Source organism: Tursiops truncatus, chromosome 4 (assembly GCF_011762595.2).
Source record: "Tursiops truncatus isolate mTurTru1 chromosome 4, mTurTru1.mat.Y, whole genome shotgun sequence".
Taxonomy (NCBI): Eukaryota; Metazoa; Chordata; class Mammalia; order Artiodactyla; family Delphinidae; genus Tursiops; species Tursiops truncatus.
Genome location: NC_047037.1, coordinates 84,154,288 through 84,174,029, shown reverse-complemented (window position 1 = coordinate 84,174,029; position 19,742 = coordinate 84,154,288). Strand labels below are relative to the sequence as shown.

The 19,742-nt window shown below is 35.7% G+C and overlaps 1 protein-coding gene across 2 annotated transcripts in view; it reads left to right on the top strand.

Annotated features, from left to right (window-relative positions):
* ATP6V1A (ATPase H+ transporting V1 subunit A) overlaps window positions 1-19,742 on the top strand; it is a 55,620-nt gene that overhangs the window by 21,493 nt on the left and 14,385 nt on the right. For both annotated transcript variants that reach the window (XM_019922690.3, XM_019922691.3), the window contains exons 2-8: window positions 3,826-3,920; window positions 10,977-11,105; window positions 12,960-13,174; window positions 13,454-13,591; window positions 14,857-15,008; window positions 18,593-18,755; window positions 19,284-19,392. In XM_019922690.3, the coding sequence (XP_019778249.1) occupies window positions 3,836-3,920; window positions 10,977-11,105; window positions 12,960-13,174; window positions 13,454-13,591; window positions 14,857-15,008; window positions 18,593-18,755; window positions 19,284-19,392 (991 nt within the window). In that variant the 5' untranslated portion in view covers window positions 3,826-3,835. The remainder of the gene's footprint in view (window positions 1-3,825; window positions 3,921-10,976; window positions 11,106-12,959; window positions 13,175-13,453; window positions 13,592-14,856; window positions 15,009-18,592; window positions 18,756-19,283; window positions 19,393-19,742) is intronic.

Sequence of the window (19,742 nt, the reverse complement as noted above, 5' to 3'; positions counted from 1 at the left end):
CTTCAGAACTTACTCATATGACATTTAGAATACAGTTTTTAATTTTGTTTGCTCTGTTTTAAAAGAAACATTGATATCGTGAAATACTTCCGGAAGAGGGTAGCCTCAGGGGAGAAAGATCTGAAAAAGGCTATCCTTTGAGGGACAGTTGACACCAAAGAGAATTCCTCCAGGAGGGAAGATACTGTGTGTGGCTACAGTAGTTGGAAGAAACGGCCAGAGGGTAGAGGTTGGGGAAGTAGATTTAGGCTGGATACAAAACAACTCTCTAAGAGGCGATTTCTGAAAATAGAATGGCTTTTTCAAAACTGAAGCCCTCTTTAGATGGTAGGTATTACAGATGAATTTTTTGTGAGCATTTTACATCTCACAGGGAACATTTTGACAAACTGTAATTTAATCATAGCCCCAGGGTAGGTGGTACTTGTGTTTTTCAAATGAAGATATTAAGAGATTTTGATTTGTCCAAGATCTCCTGCAGTGTGTCACTGGTAGAATCAGGATATTTCCTAAGCCTGCTAACTCAATATTTCATGATATTTCCACTTTAATAGGCAGATGATCATGTATCATAGGAAATACCCATATTTGGGGAAGAAGTTAGACTGTATTATTATAAAGTTCTCTTCTGACTTTGAAAATCTTTGATTTTCTGGAGATTAAAATTTGACCTCCTTTGCTTATTTAGTACTTCTTTGAAGACTTTGCCCAACCCATTTCCCAAATAAATGCTTATCTTTAAACTTTGTTTTTTCCCCTGTTATCTAAGTAGTTTCTAGAAAAACTTTCATATTTTTATATTCTAATCTTTTGCAGTCCCATTCCTACTTACTCAACAGTTCCCTTCTGCATCTTTAGGAGGCTGGAAAATCCTAATAAACCAGTTTCCCCTTTTCTTTACTTCCTCCCTCAACTGCCCTTCCTCCAATTTTCCTACTGACACCAAAATCCTTGTCTCCTTTACATTGACATTTGTGACTGTAATATCAGATTTATTATTATTTTTCCATGATTTCTAAGGACTTATACACTAACTTCATCTTTATCAATAAATGACCAAAGTGATGATAGTCTCTACCTTATCACTGATACCATCTTTAAGGTGTTGGTACTTTTCTTGCCCCTTTGATCATATTCTTCTCACTTGGAAGGTCTCCCATATCGCCATGTGGTTGATTTTTGGGTTTTTTAACATCTTTATTGGAGTATAATTGCTTTACGATGTTGTGTTAGCTTCTGCTGTATAACAAAGTGAATCGCCATATGGTTTTGATCTTTAATTGTTTTTACTCTTGCTTGTTTCTTTAATCACTCTTTAATTCTTCCCTGTTATCCCTGTACACCGTCCTGCTTCTGAAGGCACTAAGTGTATCAAACCAGAATTCCACTGTTAATGACTTTATTGTTACACGCCCTTCCCGAATTCTTTGATACCTTGGTTAATGGATTACAAATTGTATTCCAAGGAGTGTAGGGTTCTGTAGCCATCCTTCAATGACTCCAGAAAGACTGAAAAACACCACTGTACCCTGCCTGAATTAATACCTAAACCTCAGGGTTTGATTTTCCTCTCTTTCTGTATTCTTTCTATTTGGACTCAACTCAGCCTTGAAACTTACTTTCCAGTTCTTACCTGTTCCCCTAACTCATCCCCATTGCTTTACACTTCTCCCACATCTGAATCAATTTCTTCTTTTCTCCCAATGTATTGTCATTTTGAACACTTAAGTAATTTTGTCTTATGGTACAGTTGTTTAAAACCAGTGAAATCTCCTTTTATTCATAGTCTTTATTCCCTAAGTTTAACACAGTACCTTTTCCTTGGTAGGAGCTCAGTAAACATTTAATAAATTGAGTCCATTTGTTACCAGTTAAGTTGTATGGACCCCTGCTCGGGCCCTAGCCCACTGAGGCCCTCTGCCTCCACAGAGAAGGTTTTTTTCCATTCGGGTTCCAGCAGCCAAAAAATGAAACCAAAGCAGAAATTGAAGCAACAGAAGCTTTATTCAATGGCCAGAGAATGGATAAGTGGGAACTTAGTTCACAAATCAAGCTCTCGCCTTAATGGCAAGACGGATTTGCTTTTAAGGAATAAAGACAATGGGGGGAAGGAGTGAGACTAATGATGGGGATGCATATGCATTAGTTTTCTGGGAAAGAGGCAGGCTTTCCTGGAAATGGGATGCCACCACTTTTCTGTCCTTTTTTGGTCAGTGACTTCCAGTCACGGCTGCCAGTAGGTGTGTCATTTGGTACACTAATGTAGTAAAATCAGTGTAGAGACTCGGGGTCTCTTGGAGTTAAGATTCATCGCCATCTTGGTTTCAGCTGGTTCTGTCCGGTTTTTGTTTTTCTCTTCCTATAGCTTCCTTTCTTTGTGTCCAGACCCTGTGATGAAAGATATATGTTAGTTCCTATTCCAAGGAGGGGTTGGTGGGTTTTGAGCAAGGGTCTGGTGACAACTCTGGTAACATATTGACACTCACCCCATAACTATTTCCGGAGCTTTTCAACTTCTCTTCATGCCTGCATCCCTTCCCCTACTTAACGTTAGATTGGTTAAACATCATTATTCTCATAACAGTTCTCCCTCAATCTTCGGTTATTTCCTATTGTTTGTAGGATAAAGTCCAGTAGGCATTCATTTCAAGACCCACAAATTAGTCTCCCTTATCCTTATTTCTCACTGTTGCCATAACATAAACCTTTTATTCCAGTCAGGCTGTTAACTGTTCCTGAAATTTTTATTTCCCTTCTTTTGTTCTCGTTATTTCCCCACCTGAAATGCCTTTTGCTCTCCTTCTTTTCCTATGCTAATTATACCTGACCTTCAAGATGTTTTCCCCAAACATTCTAATCGTTGAACTTTTAGTAAATAAGTGTGTATTATTTGATACTTTATTACATATTGATCTGTGACCTTTACTTTATGGTTGTTTGGAGACATTATTTAGCTTTTTAAATGTACATATATTTTATCTTCTTTATTAAATTGTCAGTAATAAGTTAGACCAGCAGTTACATAGAAACATTCTGCTTTGGGGTCTGTAACCAGTTTTCTATTTGGACTTGAATAGTTCATTGTTTGGGTTTTTCAGATTGCACATCTCTAAAGTAAAGAAGTTGAACTAAATTTCTTACACTATTCTGTGTTCTGCTAAAAAAAGAAAAAAGGGAAAAATGATCCCAGAAATATTTTAAAGGTAGATTTTACATTTAAACATTTTTTAAATGTAAGATATAACTTGTTAGATGATAAAATATAAAGCAGAGAAGGAGGGGAGGTATTTTAAATAGATGGGCAGATAGGCAGAGAAGCCTCTCAGAGAAGGGGACATTTGAGGAAAGACCTGAAGGAGGTACATAGAAGCTGACATCTGGCAGAAGAGTACTCCAGACAGGGGGAACAACATGTACAAAGACCCTGAGGCAGAATGTGTATGTGCTTTGAGTAATGGCAAAGAGTTCAGTGTTTATGCAGCCTGATTAAGGGGAAGAGTAGTTAGAGAGGAGGTCAGAGAAATAATGGGAGGGCAAGATGTTGTCAGGCTAGATAAGAGGTTGGAAAGAATTCACAGTCTGTTACATTCCATGGGGTATTTTCTATTGAATGTCTTGCATACGGATATATAATTCTGAGTTTTAATAACTGTAGACTATCCAAGAATGAGGTACTTTTAACCAAATCTTAAGAATTTTATATTTTACTTTGAAGAAGTGGTAATAACTCAAGAATACACCAAAGTTCACTACCTATATTGGTTCTTTTGCTTTAAAGTTTGTAATTATAACTTAATTCTTTTTTTTTTTTTTTTTTTACCATAGGTAAGTTAACATGATGGATTTCTCCAAGCTACCCAAAATACGTGATGAAGATAAAGAAAGCACGTTTGGTTATGTGCATGGGGTCTCAGGACCTGGTAAGTAATACATAATAATCTCAATAGTAAAAATTCCTAACATCAATTAATGTCTTTTCAAGATGTTTTAGGCAGAAATACACAAGTTTCTGTTCACCTACATAAATTCTGTCTTTAAAAGATTTCATAGCTGCTGTAAGACTGAGGTAATACCTCCATCATAAGGGCTACTGTAACATTTATTATCTAAATTTGATAATTATTGAGGTACTAATTTGTGATATCCTGTTTATTATATAAATGTATAGTTGGTGTTATATGTCTTAATTTTTTTGTTAAGCGTGAGGTTAAAAAACTATAAAGTTTATAGGTTTTAGTATGTGATACCTAGATGTCTGTTAATTGGATTTGAATTTTAATAATTGCTTTTAAAGCATTTCTCAGAAATATCAACCTTGGCTCTTTGCACGTATAAATCTTTCTGAATGGTTATTCAGATATCACATAACTAGCTACCTATAGGAAAATAGTCTTATGACATGATAATGAGAATGGAAAGCAGTTTATGTTTGTTCTGCCCACACTTGGGGTACTGCATTTTAAATAATAAATTTTGTTCTAGTATTCATTATTCCACACTTCTATTGCAAAATGTGGTTCATAGTTTCCGTAGGTAAAGCTGCTCATTGATTTGTATCTTTAGTGCCATGGAAATTCATTTTTCCTTATATCTTTTTACAAAGTCATGTTGTAGTCTTTTTCTTGTTGTAATCACAGAAGAGGTGATGACACTTTTTGGTGTTAATGCAAAGAAAACACTGTCAGTCACTGTGCCTATTTCTCCCTAAGAAGCTTCTACCACTTAGAAATTGGTGTTTGAGCTTGAACTTATTAGCAGATAATATATTTCACTGTTTTCAATCTCTTTTGCCATTCGGAGAAACAATTTTTCCCCTTGAGGATCGTAAGGTCTTCAGGAAAGACAGGCTATACACAAGAACTCTTAGGGAAAAGGCAAAAGAACACTATCAAAAGAGTTTAGGTAAAAATATTTTTCTGAAACTTGTAGTTAACTGCTCTTGGAACCTATTTATAATTTTTAAGTACTTAATGAGGTAGTAGAAAAATGGCATACTTTTGTTTATGAAATATGATTTCAAACGTTAGTGATCCCTGGTATTTTGGTGCATCTTAACTATTCTTATATATAGGTTCAGAGGTAAGTATTTAAAAAATTAATAAATTTCCATTGTTCAATGTTAAATAAATATTAACATCTTAATAGTTTTCACTCGAATATTACCTAATTCATAGATCTAATTAATTGTATCAGAAGGCTAAATATTAAAATAGACTTATTCCATTGAGGCCTGCGCAGGTCCCAACCTATCTGTGGTTTGGGGTTGCTATCCGCCTCATAAAGCACAGTAGAGGCTTTGTCTTCTGGGAAGACAGAAGTCGTCTTCTCCTGAAAAGGCCTCTTACATAGCTGGCTTTGGCATCTACCAGGAATAGGAGGGCAGGGATTGAGGCCTCATGAGTCTGGTAGAGAGATAGATAGAGGTAGATGTAGAGAGGTTGAGGTTAGAGAGAGAAGACAGTGGTTATAACCAGAAAGTCCAGAGTGGGATGTTGTTACTTCCATAACTTGTCACTGTTAACTCAGCCTGGGCTTCATGACAGTCATAGAAGTGGATTCCTTAATTAAAAAAAAAAAGACTTATTTCTACATATCTGAAAATGTACAACATTCCCCTCATTCCAGAAAAGTAGTTTTTGCTTACTAGACAACATGATCAGGACTTCTCTGGTGGTGCAATGGTTAAAAATGCGCCTGCCAATGCAGGGGACACAGGTTCCATCCCTGGTCCCGGAAGATCCCACATGCAACTAAGCAACTAAGCCCGTGCACCACAACTACTGAGCCTGCGCCCCAGAGCCCACAAGCTACAACTGCTGAGCCCGTGTGCCGCGACTACTGAAGCCTGCATGCCCTAGAGCCTGTGCTCTGCAACAAAGACAGGCCACCGCAACGAGAAACCTGCGCACCGCAACGAAGAGTAGCCCCTGCTCACCGCAACTAGAGAAAGCCCGCGCACAGCAATGAAGACCCAACTCAGCCATAAATAAACAAACAAACAAATAAATAAACCAAAATAATAAGTGTAAATTCTAGTTCAGTATTTATAAGAAATAGGGATTTTTAATTAGGATTTCACCCAGTGGTTGTGACTGATTATAAACGTCCTATGGGATATGAAATAAACATCCTATGGGATATGAAATAAACATCCTATGGGATATGAAAAAAGTCTTTGATGCAAATGGGAGGTTTTCTAGATAGATCTGTCATTAGTTTATCAAGAGTCTTTGTTCCAGAAGAGTTTTAAGAACCACTGGTATAAAGTGTTAGAAAGTAAAGATGTTGTTTTATATAATATTTCTCAAAGCGATGGTGACAACACAGCAAACTGATAATTGTGTGGCATTCTATCATGCAACTAGCTAAAGCTCTTGTTCTCATTTTAGTTTTAAAGGTTTTTTTTATTACTCTTGTTCCAAAACCCATCATTCCATATATTATAGCAACCTAGGTTGATCAAAACTTGCCTCAATGCTACTAGGTAAGAGTTTGTCATATAGAACTTCAAAATGAATATAGTTTTCATGTATATTATGTAAATAAGTAATCTTTAGCCTAACAAATTTTATTGTTTACCCCAACTATGTCATATGCTAAAAATGTCTCTTTTTTTTTTTTTGGCTGCGTTGGGTCTTCATTGCTGCGTGCGGGCTTCCTCTAGTTGCAGCGAGCGGGGGCTACTCTTTGTTGTGGTGCACAGGCTTCTCATTGCAGTGGCTTCTCCTGGTGCAGAGCACGGGCTCTAGGTGCACAGGCTTCAGTAGTTGCAGCACGTGGGCTCTAGAGTGCAGGCTCAGTAGTTGTGGCGTACGGGCTTAGTTGCTCCATGGCATGTGGGATCTTCCCAGACCAGGGATCGAACCTGTGTCCCCTGCATTGGCAGGCGGGTTCTTAAACACTGCGCCACCAGGGAAGTCCCTAAAAATGTGTCTTTTGATCAACAAAACGAAAAGACAACATATGGAATGGAAGAAAATATTTGCAGATGATGTGACTGACAAAGGGTTAATGTCCAAAATATACAAACAGCTCATGCAACTCAATATCGAAAAACCAAACAACTCAATCAAAAAATGGGCAGAAAAAAAAAAAATGGGCAGAAGACCTAAATAGACATTTTACCAAAGAAGGCACACAGCTGACCAACAGGCATATAAAAAGATGTTCAACATCACTAATTATTAGAGAAATGAAGATCAAAACAACAGTGAGGTATCTTCTCGAAGCAGAATGGCTGTCATCAAAAAAGTCTGCAAATAATAAATGCTGAAGAGGATGTGGAGAAAAGCGAACCCTCCTACACTGTTGGTGGGAATGTAAATTGGTGTAGCTACTATGGAAAGCAATATGGATGTTCCTTAAAAAACTGAAAATAGAGCTACCATATGATTCAGCAGTCCTACTTCTGGGTATATGTCCAGCAAAGAGGAAAACTCTTAATTTGAAAGATGCATCTACCCCAATGTTCATAGCATCACTATTTACAGTAGGCAAGACATAGAAGCAAACTAAGTACCCATCAACAGATGATTGACTTAAGAAGATATGGTATATATATACAATGGAATATTACTCAGCCATAAAAAGAATGAAATATTGCCATTTGCAGCAACATGGATGAACCTAGAGAATATTATACTTAGTGAAGTAAGTCAAAGACAAATATTGTATGATATCACTTAGATGTGGAATCTAAAAAATAATACAAATAAATCTGTATATGAAACAGACTCACAGACATAGAAAACAAATTTATGGTTACCAAAAGGAAGAGGGAAGCAGGAGAGGACAAATTAGGAGTATGGGATTAACAGATACAAACTATTGTGCATGAAATAGATAAGCAACAAGGATTTACTGTATAGCACAGGGAATTATATTCCATATATTGTAATAATCTATAAATGGAAAGTAATCTGAAAAAAAATGTATATAACTGAATCATTTGCTGTACACCTGAAACTAACACAGTATTTTATTTTTTTATATACTTTGAATTTTTGCATGTTATTTTTTTTTTTTATACAGCAGGTTCTTATTAGTCATCCATTTTATACACATCAGTGTATACATGTCAATCCCAATCTCCCAATTCATCCCACCACCACCTCCACCCCACACCCCCCACTTTAGCCCCTTGGTGTCCATACATTTGTCTTCTACATCTGTGTCTCTATTTCTGCCCTGCAAACAGGTTCATCTGTACCATTTTTCTAGGTTCCACATAAATACATTAATATATGATATTTGTTTTTCTCTTTCTGACTTACTTCACTCTGTATGACAGCCTCTAGATCCATCCACGTCTCTACAAATGACCCAATTTTATTCCTTTTTATGGCTGAGTAATATTCCATTGTATATATGTACCATATCTTCTTTATCCACTCATCTGTCTATGGGCATTTAGGTTGCTTCCATGACCTGGCTATTGTAAATAGTGCTACAATGAACATTGGGGGGCATGTGTCTTTTTGAATTATGGTTTTCTCTGGGTATTTGCCCAGTAGTGGGATTGCAGGGTCATGGTAATTCTATTTTTAGTTTTTTAAGGAACTGCCATACTGTTCTGCATAGTGGCTGTATCAATTTACATTCCCACCAACAGTGCAAGAGGGTTCCCTTTTCTCGACACCCTGTCCGGCATTTGTTGTTTGTAGATTTTCTGATGATCCCCATTCTAACTGGTGTGAGGTGATACCTCATTGTAGTTTTCATTTGAATTTCTCTGATAGTGATGTTGAGCAGCTTTCCATGTGCTTCTTGGCCATCTGTATGTCTTCTTTGGAGAAATGTCTGTTTAGGTCTTCTGCCCACTTTTTGATTTGGTTGTTTGTTTTTTTAATATTGAGCTGCATAAGCTGTTCATATATCTTGGAGATTAATCCTTTGTCCATTGATTCGTTTGCAAATATTTTCTCCCATTCTGAGGGTGGTCTTTTCATCTTGTTTATGGTTTCCTTTGCTTGCAAAAGCTTTTAAGTTTCACTAGGTCCCATTTGTTTATTTTTGTTTTTCTTTCCATTACTCTAGGAGGTAGATCAAAAAAGATCTTGCTGTGATTTATGTCAAAGAATGGTCTTCCTATGTTTTCCTCCAAGAGTTTTATAGTGTCTGGTCTTACATTTAGGTCTTTAATCCACTTTGAGTTTATTTTTGTCTGTGGTGTTAGGGAGTGTTCTAATTTTATTCTTTTACATGTGGCTCTTCAGTTTTCCCAGCACCACTTATTGAAGAGACTGTCTTTTCTCCATTGTATATCCTTGCCTCCTTTGTCATAGATTAGTTGACCACAGGTGCATGGGTTTATCTCTGGGCTTTCTATCCTGTTCCATTGATCTATATTTCTGTTTTTGTGCCAGTACCATATTGTCTTGATTACTGTAGCTTTGTAGTATAGTCTGATGTCAGGGAGTCTTATTCCTCCAGCTCCGTTTTTTTCCCTCAAGACTGCTTTGGCTATTCAGGGTCTTTTGTGTCTCCATACCAATTTTAAGATTTTTTGTTCTAGTTCTGTAAAAAATGCCACTGGTAATTTTATAGGGATTGCATTGAATCTGTAGATTGCTTTGGGTAGTATAGACATTTTCACACGATTGATTTTTCCAATCCAAGAACATGGTATATCTCTCCATCTGTTTGTGTCATGTTTGATTTCTTTCATCAGTGTTTTATAGTTTTCTGCATACAGGTCTTTTGCCTCCTTAGGTAGGTTTATTCCTAGGTATTTTAGTCTTTTTGTTGCAGTGGTGAATGGGATTGTTTCCTTAATTTCTCTTTATGATCTTTCGTTGTTAGTGTATAGGAATGCAAGAGATTTCTGTGCATTAATTTTGTATCCTGCAACTTTACCAGATTCATTGATTAGCTCTAGTAGTTTTCTGGTGGCATTTTTAGGATTCTCTATGTATAGTATCATGTCACCTGCAAACAGTGACAGTTTTACTTCTTCTTTTCCGATTTGTATTCCTTTTATTTCTTTTTCTTCTCTGATTGCCGTGGCTAGGAATTCCAAAACTCTGTTGAATAATGGTGGTGAGAGTGGATATCCTTGTCTTGTTCCTGATCTTAGAGGAAATGCTTTCAGTTTTTCACCATTGAGAATGATGTTTCCTGTCAGTTTGTCGTATATGGCCTTTATTATGTTGAGATAGCTTCCCTCTATGCCCACTTTCTGGAGAGTTTTTATCATGAATAGGTGTTGAATTTTGTCAGAAGCTTTTTCTGCATCTATTGAGATGATCATATGGTTTTTATTCTTCAGTTTGTTACTATGGTGTATCACCTTGATTGATTTGCATATATTGAAGAATCCTTGCATCCCTGGGATAAATCCCACTTGATCATGGTGTAATCCTTTTAATGTGTTGTTGGATTCTGTTTGCTAGTATTTTGTTGAGGATTTTTGCATCTCTATTCATCAGTGATATTGGCCTGTAATTTTCTTTTTTTATGGTATCTTTGTCTGGTTTTGGTATCAGGGTGATGGTGGCCTCATAGAATGAGTTTGGGAGTATTCTTTCCTCTGCACTTTTTTGAAAGAGTTTGAGAAGGATGGGTGTTAGCTCTTCTCTAAATGTTTGGAAGCATTCACCTGCGAAGCCATCTGTCCTGGACTTCTGTTTGTTGGAAGATTTTTAATCACAGTTTCGATTTCATTACTTGTGATTGGTCTGTTCATATTTTCTGTTTCTTCCTGGTTCAGTCATGGAAGGTTACACTTTTCTAACATTTCTTCCAGGTTGTCCATTTTATTGGCATAGAGTTGCTTGTAGTAGTCTCTTTGTAGTCTGCTTTGTATTTCTGCGGCTAACACAGTATTTTAAATCAAGTATAATTTTTTAAAACTGTCTTTTTATGAGATAGTGTGTTCCATAGTAGATATTTTATTTTTCCTATGAATATATGAGAGAAGTGTATTATAGTATTTATTGGATGTTTTAATTATCTTAATACTCATTTGTTCTTTTCAGTGGTTACAGCTTGTGACATGGCAGGTGCAGCCATGTATGAACTGGTGCGAGTGGGCCACAGTGAGTTGGTTGGAGAGATTATCCGATTGGAGGGTGACATGGCCACTATCCAGGTGTATGAAGAAACCTGTATCCTTTTTGGTTCAATTTCTAGCCATTTTCTATAAATCAGATTTGAAAGATTTATGGCAAAGGTATAAGCAGCACCAATGGTATCAGAAACGTGGAATATTGGTGTTTTGAAGAAACCTGATATATAGGAGTTTATTGAAGAAAGGTACTAAGAATTAGTGCTCTTATTTTAAGAAATTAGTATTATCTCCTGACCTTTCATTGCTCTTAATATTTCATTGCTCTTATTCTCAAGATCAGTATTACTTCTTTGGCTACTTAATTAAGTTTTATTTGGTACAGCTTTTTTGCCATATTACAATATATGCTTATGGTACCTGTTCTCTCTGTCAGTATTGGAGTGCTAATTCTAAACAAAATCTGAAAATTTTTAATAAAATTAAATTTTTTAATTTGAAATTTTTAATAAAATTAAGTCTTCATAGCTATGAAATCATCACTAATCAAAAGGATTTTTTTCTATTGTTAGGTTTATCTTTTATTTAGTCTTCTACATGGCTTGAAGATTTAAAATAAACAAATGACCATGTGTATAGTGAGAACCCGCTCTGCCTTTGTTATCCTGTATTTGGCCAGTTTTCAAAACAGACATGCATTCATGCAGCCCATTTTGTTAGTTCCATTTATTTTGTATCCTTCTAGTTTGTTATATGAACCAATATAAATATATACTTTTATTTTTATTTCCTTTTTTCCCCAAAAGATAGCATAGCATATTATATGCACTGTTCTGCACCTTGTTTTTTTCACTTAAAAATATATGTATGGTGGAAGATGGATAAATATGTGATAAATATAGTACAATGTTTATGGTAGATCACTGTAAAATTCTTTCAGCTTTGCTGTAGGTTTGAAATATTTCATAATCAAATATTGGAAATATATTTTGGAGATCTTTCTTGAAAAATTCGTAGAAGTGCCTAGTCCTTTTTACGTCTACATAGAATTCCAGCTTATGAATATACCAACATTTATTAATAAATCTCTTAATGATTGTTAAGTCTGAAGATTTTTTTGGTTGTTTCTTAGTCTTAAGCGTTTAAGTTTTTGTCCAGGTCCTAATATCCTTTTTAGGGAACTGATACTCCTCACCAGTATAGTTGAAACAAAGTATGATGGAGAGGCTTTTGCTTCTATTTTTAAGCCTGTGGCTCCCAAACTGTGCCCCAGGGCACTCTGGGCAGCTGCAGCAAACTCATGTGGGTGCCCCAGGATATTTTAAGGTTTTACGGTAAACACGGGGATATTAGACATTTTGTCAGACACCATGAGAACTAGTAGCTTGAGATAATAAACACTTTTATTATTTGACTGTACTATATTCTTGTTGATGATATCATATCTTTGTGAAGCTGAGTTTTGGCAGTTGCTAAGCTAAAAACCAAGTGTCATACAAAAATGATGTGGGATGAGTATTCAATCTGACTCCAAGGTTTGGAAATTGTAGAATACCCAACAGGCACATAAATCCCATTTGTAAGAATTGAGATTATTTTATAATGAAATTAAAATGTTCTTTTTTCTTTCAATTTATGTGTATTTTTCAAAGTACCACTTAGTTGTTAGGACATACACATGTATTAAGATGTTTGGACATAATGATTTAATAGATGGAATTATATATATATATATATATATATATATATATATATATATATATATATATATATATATATCTTTTGTTGTAGGTCACTATGAAAAAGTTACCGAAACACTAAGGATGCTGTGGACTAAAAGTTTGAGAATCGCAGGTTTAGCGCCTTATGTATCATTTCCTGTTAAACTGTGGTATTTCCTTTTTATAGTATCTCTAATCTTTCATAGTGAGTTTTTCTCAACTGCCATTTCCAGCTGGTGTGTCTGTTGGAGATCCTGTACTCCGCACTGGTAAACCCCTCTCAGTAGAGCTTGGTCCTGGCATTATGGGAGCCATCTTTGATGGTATTCAAAGACCTTTGTCGGATATCAGCAGTCAGACTCAAAGTATTTACATTCCCAGAGGAGTAAATGTGTCTGCTCTTAGCAGAGATGTCAAATGGGATTTCACACCTTGCAAAAACCTACGGGTATGTCTTTGTAACCTAAATTTCTAAAATTGGTGAAAGAATGTGAAAAGAGTGTTTACTGAACTATTTTGTACTCTTAGTCAAAATAAAAATAGACCACAGAAGCATAGTTTACATCTTTTTTTTAGCTCCACTAGAAGGATTATAGAACAAATGTGTTCTATTGATAAGTGAAGCAAATGATTTAAATAATAGCAAGGGTGAGTCTGCTTGACGTTTATTAAACATTAAATGGTTTGACATTTATTTGAACATTAAACAAGTGCATTTGTGCTCTAGGTTGGTAGTCACATCACTGGTGGAGATATTTATGGAATTGTCAACGAGAACTCACTCATCAAACACAAAATCATGTTGCCCCCACGAAACAGAGGAACTGTCACTTACATTGCTCCACCTGGAAACTACGATACCTCTGTAAGTATCATATAAACTTTATCTCACAAGAGTGGCCCCCCTTATATGTGACAGTTGCCCCGTTTTAGTACTCTGAATAGTTACAGAATTCATATTTAATGTGTATGTTTTAAGTTACTCCCATAATTATTTTTTTATTTAAGATTTTTTTCTTTAAAACTTGAGCTTGGGAATACAAAAAACAAAATATATTATTTCTTTTTGAAGAGAAATAGCTAGTATAGTATTTTCCTACCTTCTTAACTTATGCTACATTATTTAAACCTCTGATTCTTTAGGCATAGAATAGACTGATCTTTTTGTCAGTCTCTATTCACATAATGAATTGTAGAATGGATTATATAAGTTCTTACTCTGGGTGAGCCACTTAAAACTTAGTCCTTTAATGTTATTGATAGTCACATCACACCAAATACAGTAGATGCATGATAATCTTTGTGGGTATGAAGATAGCTTTATTGAGAAGATCATTATAGCATATAATTTTTTCCCAATAAAATATGATAAAAGATAATAATTTTCTAATCATTTCACAAGAATCAGTCTGTGCTCTACAACATATACAGAGCAAAAGAATTAAATCGGGATTCTGGGCAGTCAGCTAACCTTACTCACTAGCTTAGAGACTCACCTATACTTGAAAGAAAACCCTGAAGTAGACAGTTCAGATTCATGCATCAACAAGATTACAGATTTCTATAGGTCTATGGACTTTGAGATTGTTTGTGAACAGTTAAAACCATCTCAGTGTTCACAAATGTTAGAGTATTACTCATTATCTTTTTGCTTTTGTAAATAATTTAAAATATTTAACTTTATTAAATATGTTAGGGTTCTTAATAGATTAGTATTTTTCATTAAAGCAGTGTCAGAGCATTATAATAAAGTAAGCAAAATAAAGAATGGAAAATAAATTATGAAAGCTTTCATTTCTTCCCTCCCTCAGTCCCAGGAGTATCTTCTGTACCCTTCAAGAATTTTTCCTATGCATATTCATGTAATTTATTTAACTATCCTTCTATTACTTGAGATACCCCTTTCTCCAAAACTTCTAAGCTTTTTAAAAAAATCATTAAAATAGTAACAATGCACCTGGTTTAAAAAAAATTAGAACAGTATGTAAAGATTTACAGTAAAAAAGTATAAATCTCCCTCCCCACTTTCACATACCACCTCCCTAACCCCCCAAGAGAAATCTGGCGTTACTTTGATTTTAGAGGAAGAAATGTTTATAGTGTACTTAAAGTCCTGCTGTATTTTTGTAGGATGTTGTGTTGGAGCTTGAATTTGAAGGTATAAAGGAGAAGTTCAGCATGGTCCAAGTATGGCCTGTACGTCAGGTTCGGCCTGTCACTGAGAAGTTGCCAGCTAATCATCCTCTGTTGACTGGCCAGAGAGTCCTTGATGCCCTTTTTCCGTAAGTTTGATTTGTGTCCCGTGGTTTTCCCTCAGAGTTATTATATGTGCTTATTGTTTCACTTCTTTATAGATAAAGATTTTATGTGCTAATCCTATAATACATTTTATCTAGAGAAATATATTTTACCAGTGCTTATTTAGAGAATCAAACTGTTGAAGAAAATTTATTTTTTCACAGTTGCAAAAGGAAAGCACTATTTCTAAAACTTTCTGAAAAAATGAAATTTCCAGAAGGAAATCTGTGCCAAAATAATATAACTATTTTTCTTAAGTTATCCTAGAATTAGTAGATTGGTGTCACTATAAATTGATGATTTCTAACATCAACTGGGTTCTCTATGCTACCCAGCAATCTTTCTTACTTTGTAGTCTGCTCTTTGCCATTTTCTTCATCACCTGCTTAAAAACCTCCTTTCTCTTTAAATCTTAGGCATTTTTAACAGATAACTTCATCATTTAATTCAGAGAAAGGACTGAAGCAGTGATGTAGTAATTCTTTCAACTTCTGATCACCAACCCATGTATGTCTCACTTACTCTTCAGCCTCTTACCTTTAAACCTACTCTATGAGTTGTTCTCACTATTCCTCTCTCATAAGATCTTCAGTACTTTGACTCTTCTTATTTAGTCAGTACCTCCTGTTTCCATATCCTTCACTATCCAGTTTAAGTTTAATAGTCTATCACTTTTACTAACATCTGTCAGTATATTAAATTTTCTTGGTTCCTTTGTCTTCTGCCACGCCCACCTGGCGAAATATCAACTGTGAATCAGTCCTGCTATCTCCTTCTCCCAAATCTACACACAAGCTGCTGAGAAAAATAAATAAGGCCAAGTTGGTATCTCACCACTGTGGCACAGTCGTTCAGCGTTTCCTTAATTATCATTCTCCTGCTCTCCTCAGTGACTATTTCAAACCTCTCCACTTACCTCAGAGCTTCAACTCCAGTCTTCTTTCTCCTTCATTCTCAACAAATGATCATTCTAGATCCTTCACAGAGAAATGACAGGCCATCAGATTTGGAACTCCATCAGTTAACATACATTCCCATCCATCCCTTACTTCTCTCCTTTTTCTGGAGTTTATCCCACCTCATGTTTCCTCAAAGACCTCCCATTAAGTGATATTCTCTTTATCTCCCATCTAATGAGAAGAAATCTACCTTCGACCCTTTTCCCCTTTCTACCTTCCACTACGTTTCTCCTTATCTTCACAGCCAAACCTCTTAAAAAAAGTAAATTAGTTGTCTCCACTTTTCCCACTCTAATTCACTGTACTGATCTGCCCATGGTGCCACCCCTCAATCGAAACTACTCTCACTAACATCATCAGTCACTCCCAATTCAATAAGTATGTTTTAGTGTTTTCCTAATTCCTACAACTTTGGATATTGGATATTGCTTTCTACTCCTCCCTCTTTGAAACACCCTGTTTCTTTGCTTTTCCAGTTAGCTTCTGTCTACAAGAAGCTATTGCTTATTCTCCGTTGCAGGTTCCTTCTCCCTTAATTTTGATATTTCTTAGAGGTTTTCCCTTTTCTTTCCTCATTATACGTCTTACCCTCTGTGGATGACTTCATTCTCTCTCGAGACTTAAATGTTCATCTATATATGATGATTTCTAAACCTGTATCTCCATCCCAGATCTCTTCTGAGTTCCAGACTCATACATCCACTTCTGATTATACCTCTCCTTTTGAATATCTTATAGGTGCCTCAAAGTCAGTATGTTTAAAACTAAAATCATCATCTTAATCACCACTCCTTTCCTTGAAACTTTGCTGCCTCTCTCAACCAATGTCATTATCATACATCCAGTGAATGCCTAATCTAAAATCTATGACTTCTCTCAAGTATCATTTTTACCCTCCCACATCTAATTAGTGAACTAATGCTGTTATTCTATTCCCTAAATATTTTTTATCTGCATCTGTCATCTCTACTCCATGACTAAAATTAAGGATCTTACCCTAATTCCTGTAATAAACTCATTTAATCAGACTTCCCATCTTCAGTTTTGCCTTCTTTCCAAGTGGTTGTCCATATTACATAGTGATCCAACTAAAACGCATATGTGATCCTGCACAATATTGCTTGAAACCCTTCAGAGCTCTTTATTGCTCTCAAGACAAACACACACTCCTTAACTCCTTACAAAGCCACCCATGATCTGGCTGTTGCTTACCTTCCAGTATTGTCTCAGCCACTTGCCTGCCCAACTGCTTCCTTATACACCATCTTCCAGACTTAACGAAGGACTTTTAATTTTTCAAGCAATGCTCCCTCTTGCCCCTGGACCTTTGGGCATTCTGTTCCCTCTATGTGGAATGTTATTTCCCTGTATCTGGCTAATTTCTATTTTCTTTCAGGTCTTAGCTTCTTTCGGAAAGAATTTCCTAATCCCACTCCCATCCAGTGTCAGACTTTGTACTCCTTCCTGTGTACTCCCACAAACCTTGGATGGTCTCTATGATAGCACTTTTCACATTGGATTGTTGAACTTCTAAAGTGGGGCACACCCAGCCTTGCCTCCCCACCCTGGCTTAAAGGTGATTTGAAAGACGTATACAAAGCCATAGGCTGAATGGACATGCCTTCTTAGTGTATCAGAGTCACTGAAAGGTTTGAAGGAGAAAACATTTTAATGCGTATTAGTTTCATATGAGAAAAGTCTGTTATTATTATTAACGATGCAGTGTTTGTGTGAATTTTATGATAAAACACACTATTACCAAGGAATTTCCCTTAGCATTATGTCTCATTTCTCCTGCCCAGACACTCCTGCCTGACACACACATTCACCCGCGCACACAAACACACCTGTGACATTCACTTCCCTCTGCTCTTAACTTCCTTCTGCCCTTAACGGTATTTCATTCTCCACTGACACTTTTTAGGGAAAGTTTGAAAGTGGTTGCTAAATGGTGCTGTAATCACAAGCTGACTCTCTAGTTGACTCCACTGGAATGTGAGCTCTTTGAATACAGAAACATGGCTATTTTCTCCGCTGTTGTCTCTCCAGCATCTCCAAGCATAGTTTGTAGTACCTTGGAAGTACCTCATAAATCGTTATTGAATGGGTAAAAGGGGGTTGACTTAACACCTTAACAAAAGTCTTCATTTATTAACCTCTGTAACAAGATAGGAATTTCTTAGATCTTATTTTTTACCTCAGAAGACAACTTTCAAAGTGTTTATATTTTTCTTTCAGCTTTAATTCTTACATTATCCTTTCATAAACTAATTGATTTAAGCATTCAGAATATCATTAGTACTATTTTATTTATTTTCATATTCCTCTTCCTCAGTTACCTTATGGAATATACTTTCACTTTTTGCTATTAAAGATGATAGAAATGATTAATTTATAATAAACAACATATACTACTATAGGTGGAAACTAGGGGAGCAATTGTTATATATCTATCTGTATATCTATCTTTGTAAGTACATATATAGATACAGATGACAGTATTATAAAGTGCTTTCGTTCTTTAACTTGTATTTCTGTGTCACTTACCTACTTTATTTATTGGTATGTATTAGCGAGTAAAGTAATCCATGCTTGTTTTATTTGTATAGATGTGTACAGGGAGGAACTACTGCAATCCCTGGGGCTTTTGGCTGTGGAAAGACGGTGATATCGCAGTCTCTATCCAAGTATTCCAACAGTGATGTGATCATCTACGTAGGATGTGGTGAGAGAGGAAATGAGATGTCTGAAGTCCTCCGGGACTTCCCAGAGGTCTGTATTTATAACGCTTCCAATACTAATCTAGAGAAAATACCACTAATCAACTTTAATTGGCAATTAATAAAGCTTTGTGTTGAATCTGGAGCAATGCTCTCATTTGTCAAGGATCTTTTAAGGAATTTTTCTAATTATATCTGTGATTCAGTTTGTATACTCAAGGAGACGAATTTGAATTTTTCAGTGAAACACTTGAAAGTTTCTTTTTGTGGTCTGGTGGTTTTCAGTTATTGGGAGAAAGATACAATAGGCAAAATATTTATAGGTGTGAACTTTACATAGCCTTTATATGATCTACTAGGTTACTGTAGTAATATTCCTTTTTCCATAAAATAATGGGCTTCATTTATGAAATGGAAATACTGGCTGTTTTCTTTACCACACAGTGGGATAGAGGGAAGAGGTTGGAGTGATGGGAATATGGCTTTGGGAATACAGATTATAAGAGAGATTAAATATAAACAAGTTGTGAAAAGGGGACTGAAATGTTCTAGGGATCACTAATAGATTGTTTGCCTCTAGCTCACGATGGAGGTTGATGGTAAGGTAGAGTCAATTATGAAGAGGACAGCGTTGGTAGCCAATACCTCTAATATGCCTGTTGCTGCTAGAGAAGCCTCTATTTATACTGGTGAGTATATGAATTGGAATAAAAGCGATTAACATATCTGTTCTTAAGTTTAAATCTAGCACCAAACTTTTTCTTTGCCAAAGAACTTTTCTTTCATTCTAAAGTACATACACACAACCATGTTCCTAGAATATTTTTTTTAATATTTCACATATTATTATATCTTGAGAATATGTCAATTTAAGACATTAATAGAGCTGCCACAATCTTTTTGATGACTTTAAAATGATGTATCTTCTACTACTGGTTTTCCTTTTTTCATTACCTGTTTTACCATTGCTCTATCTCTGAATATATCTGTATCTCTATAACTTGAATTATCAGCTTTGAACTGTAATACTTTGAATATC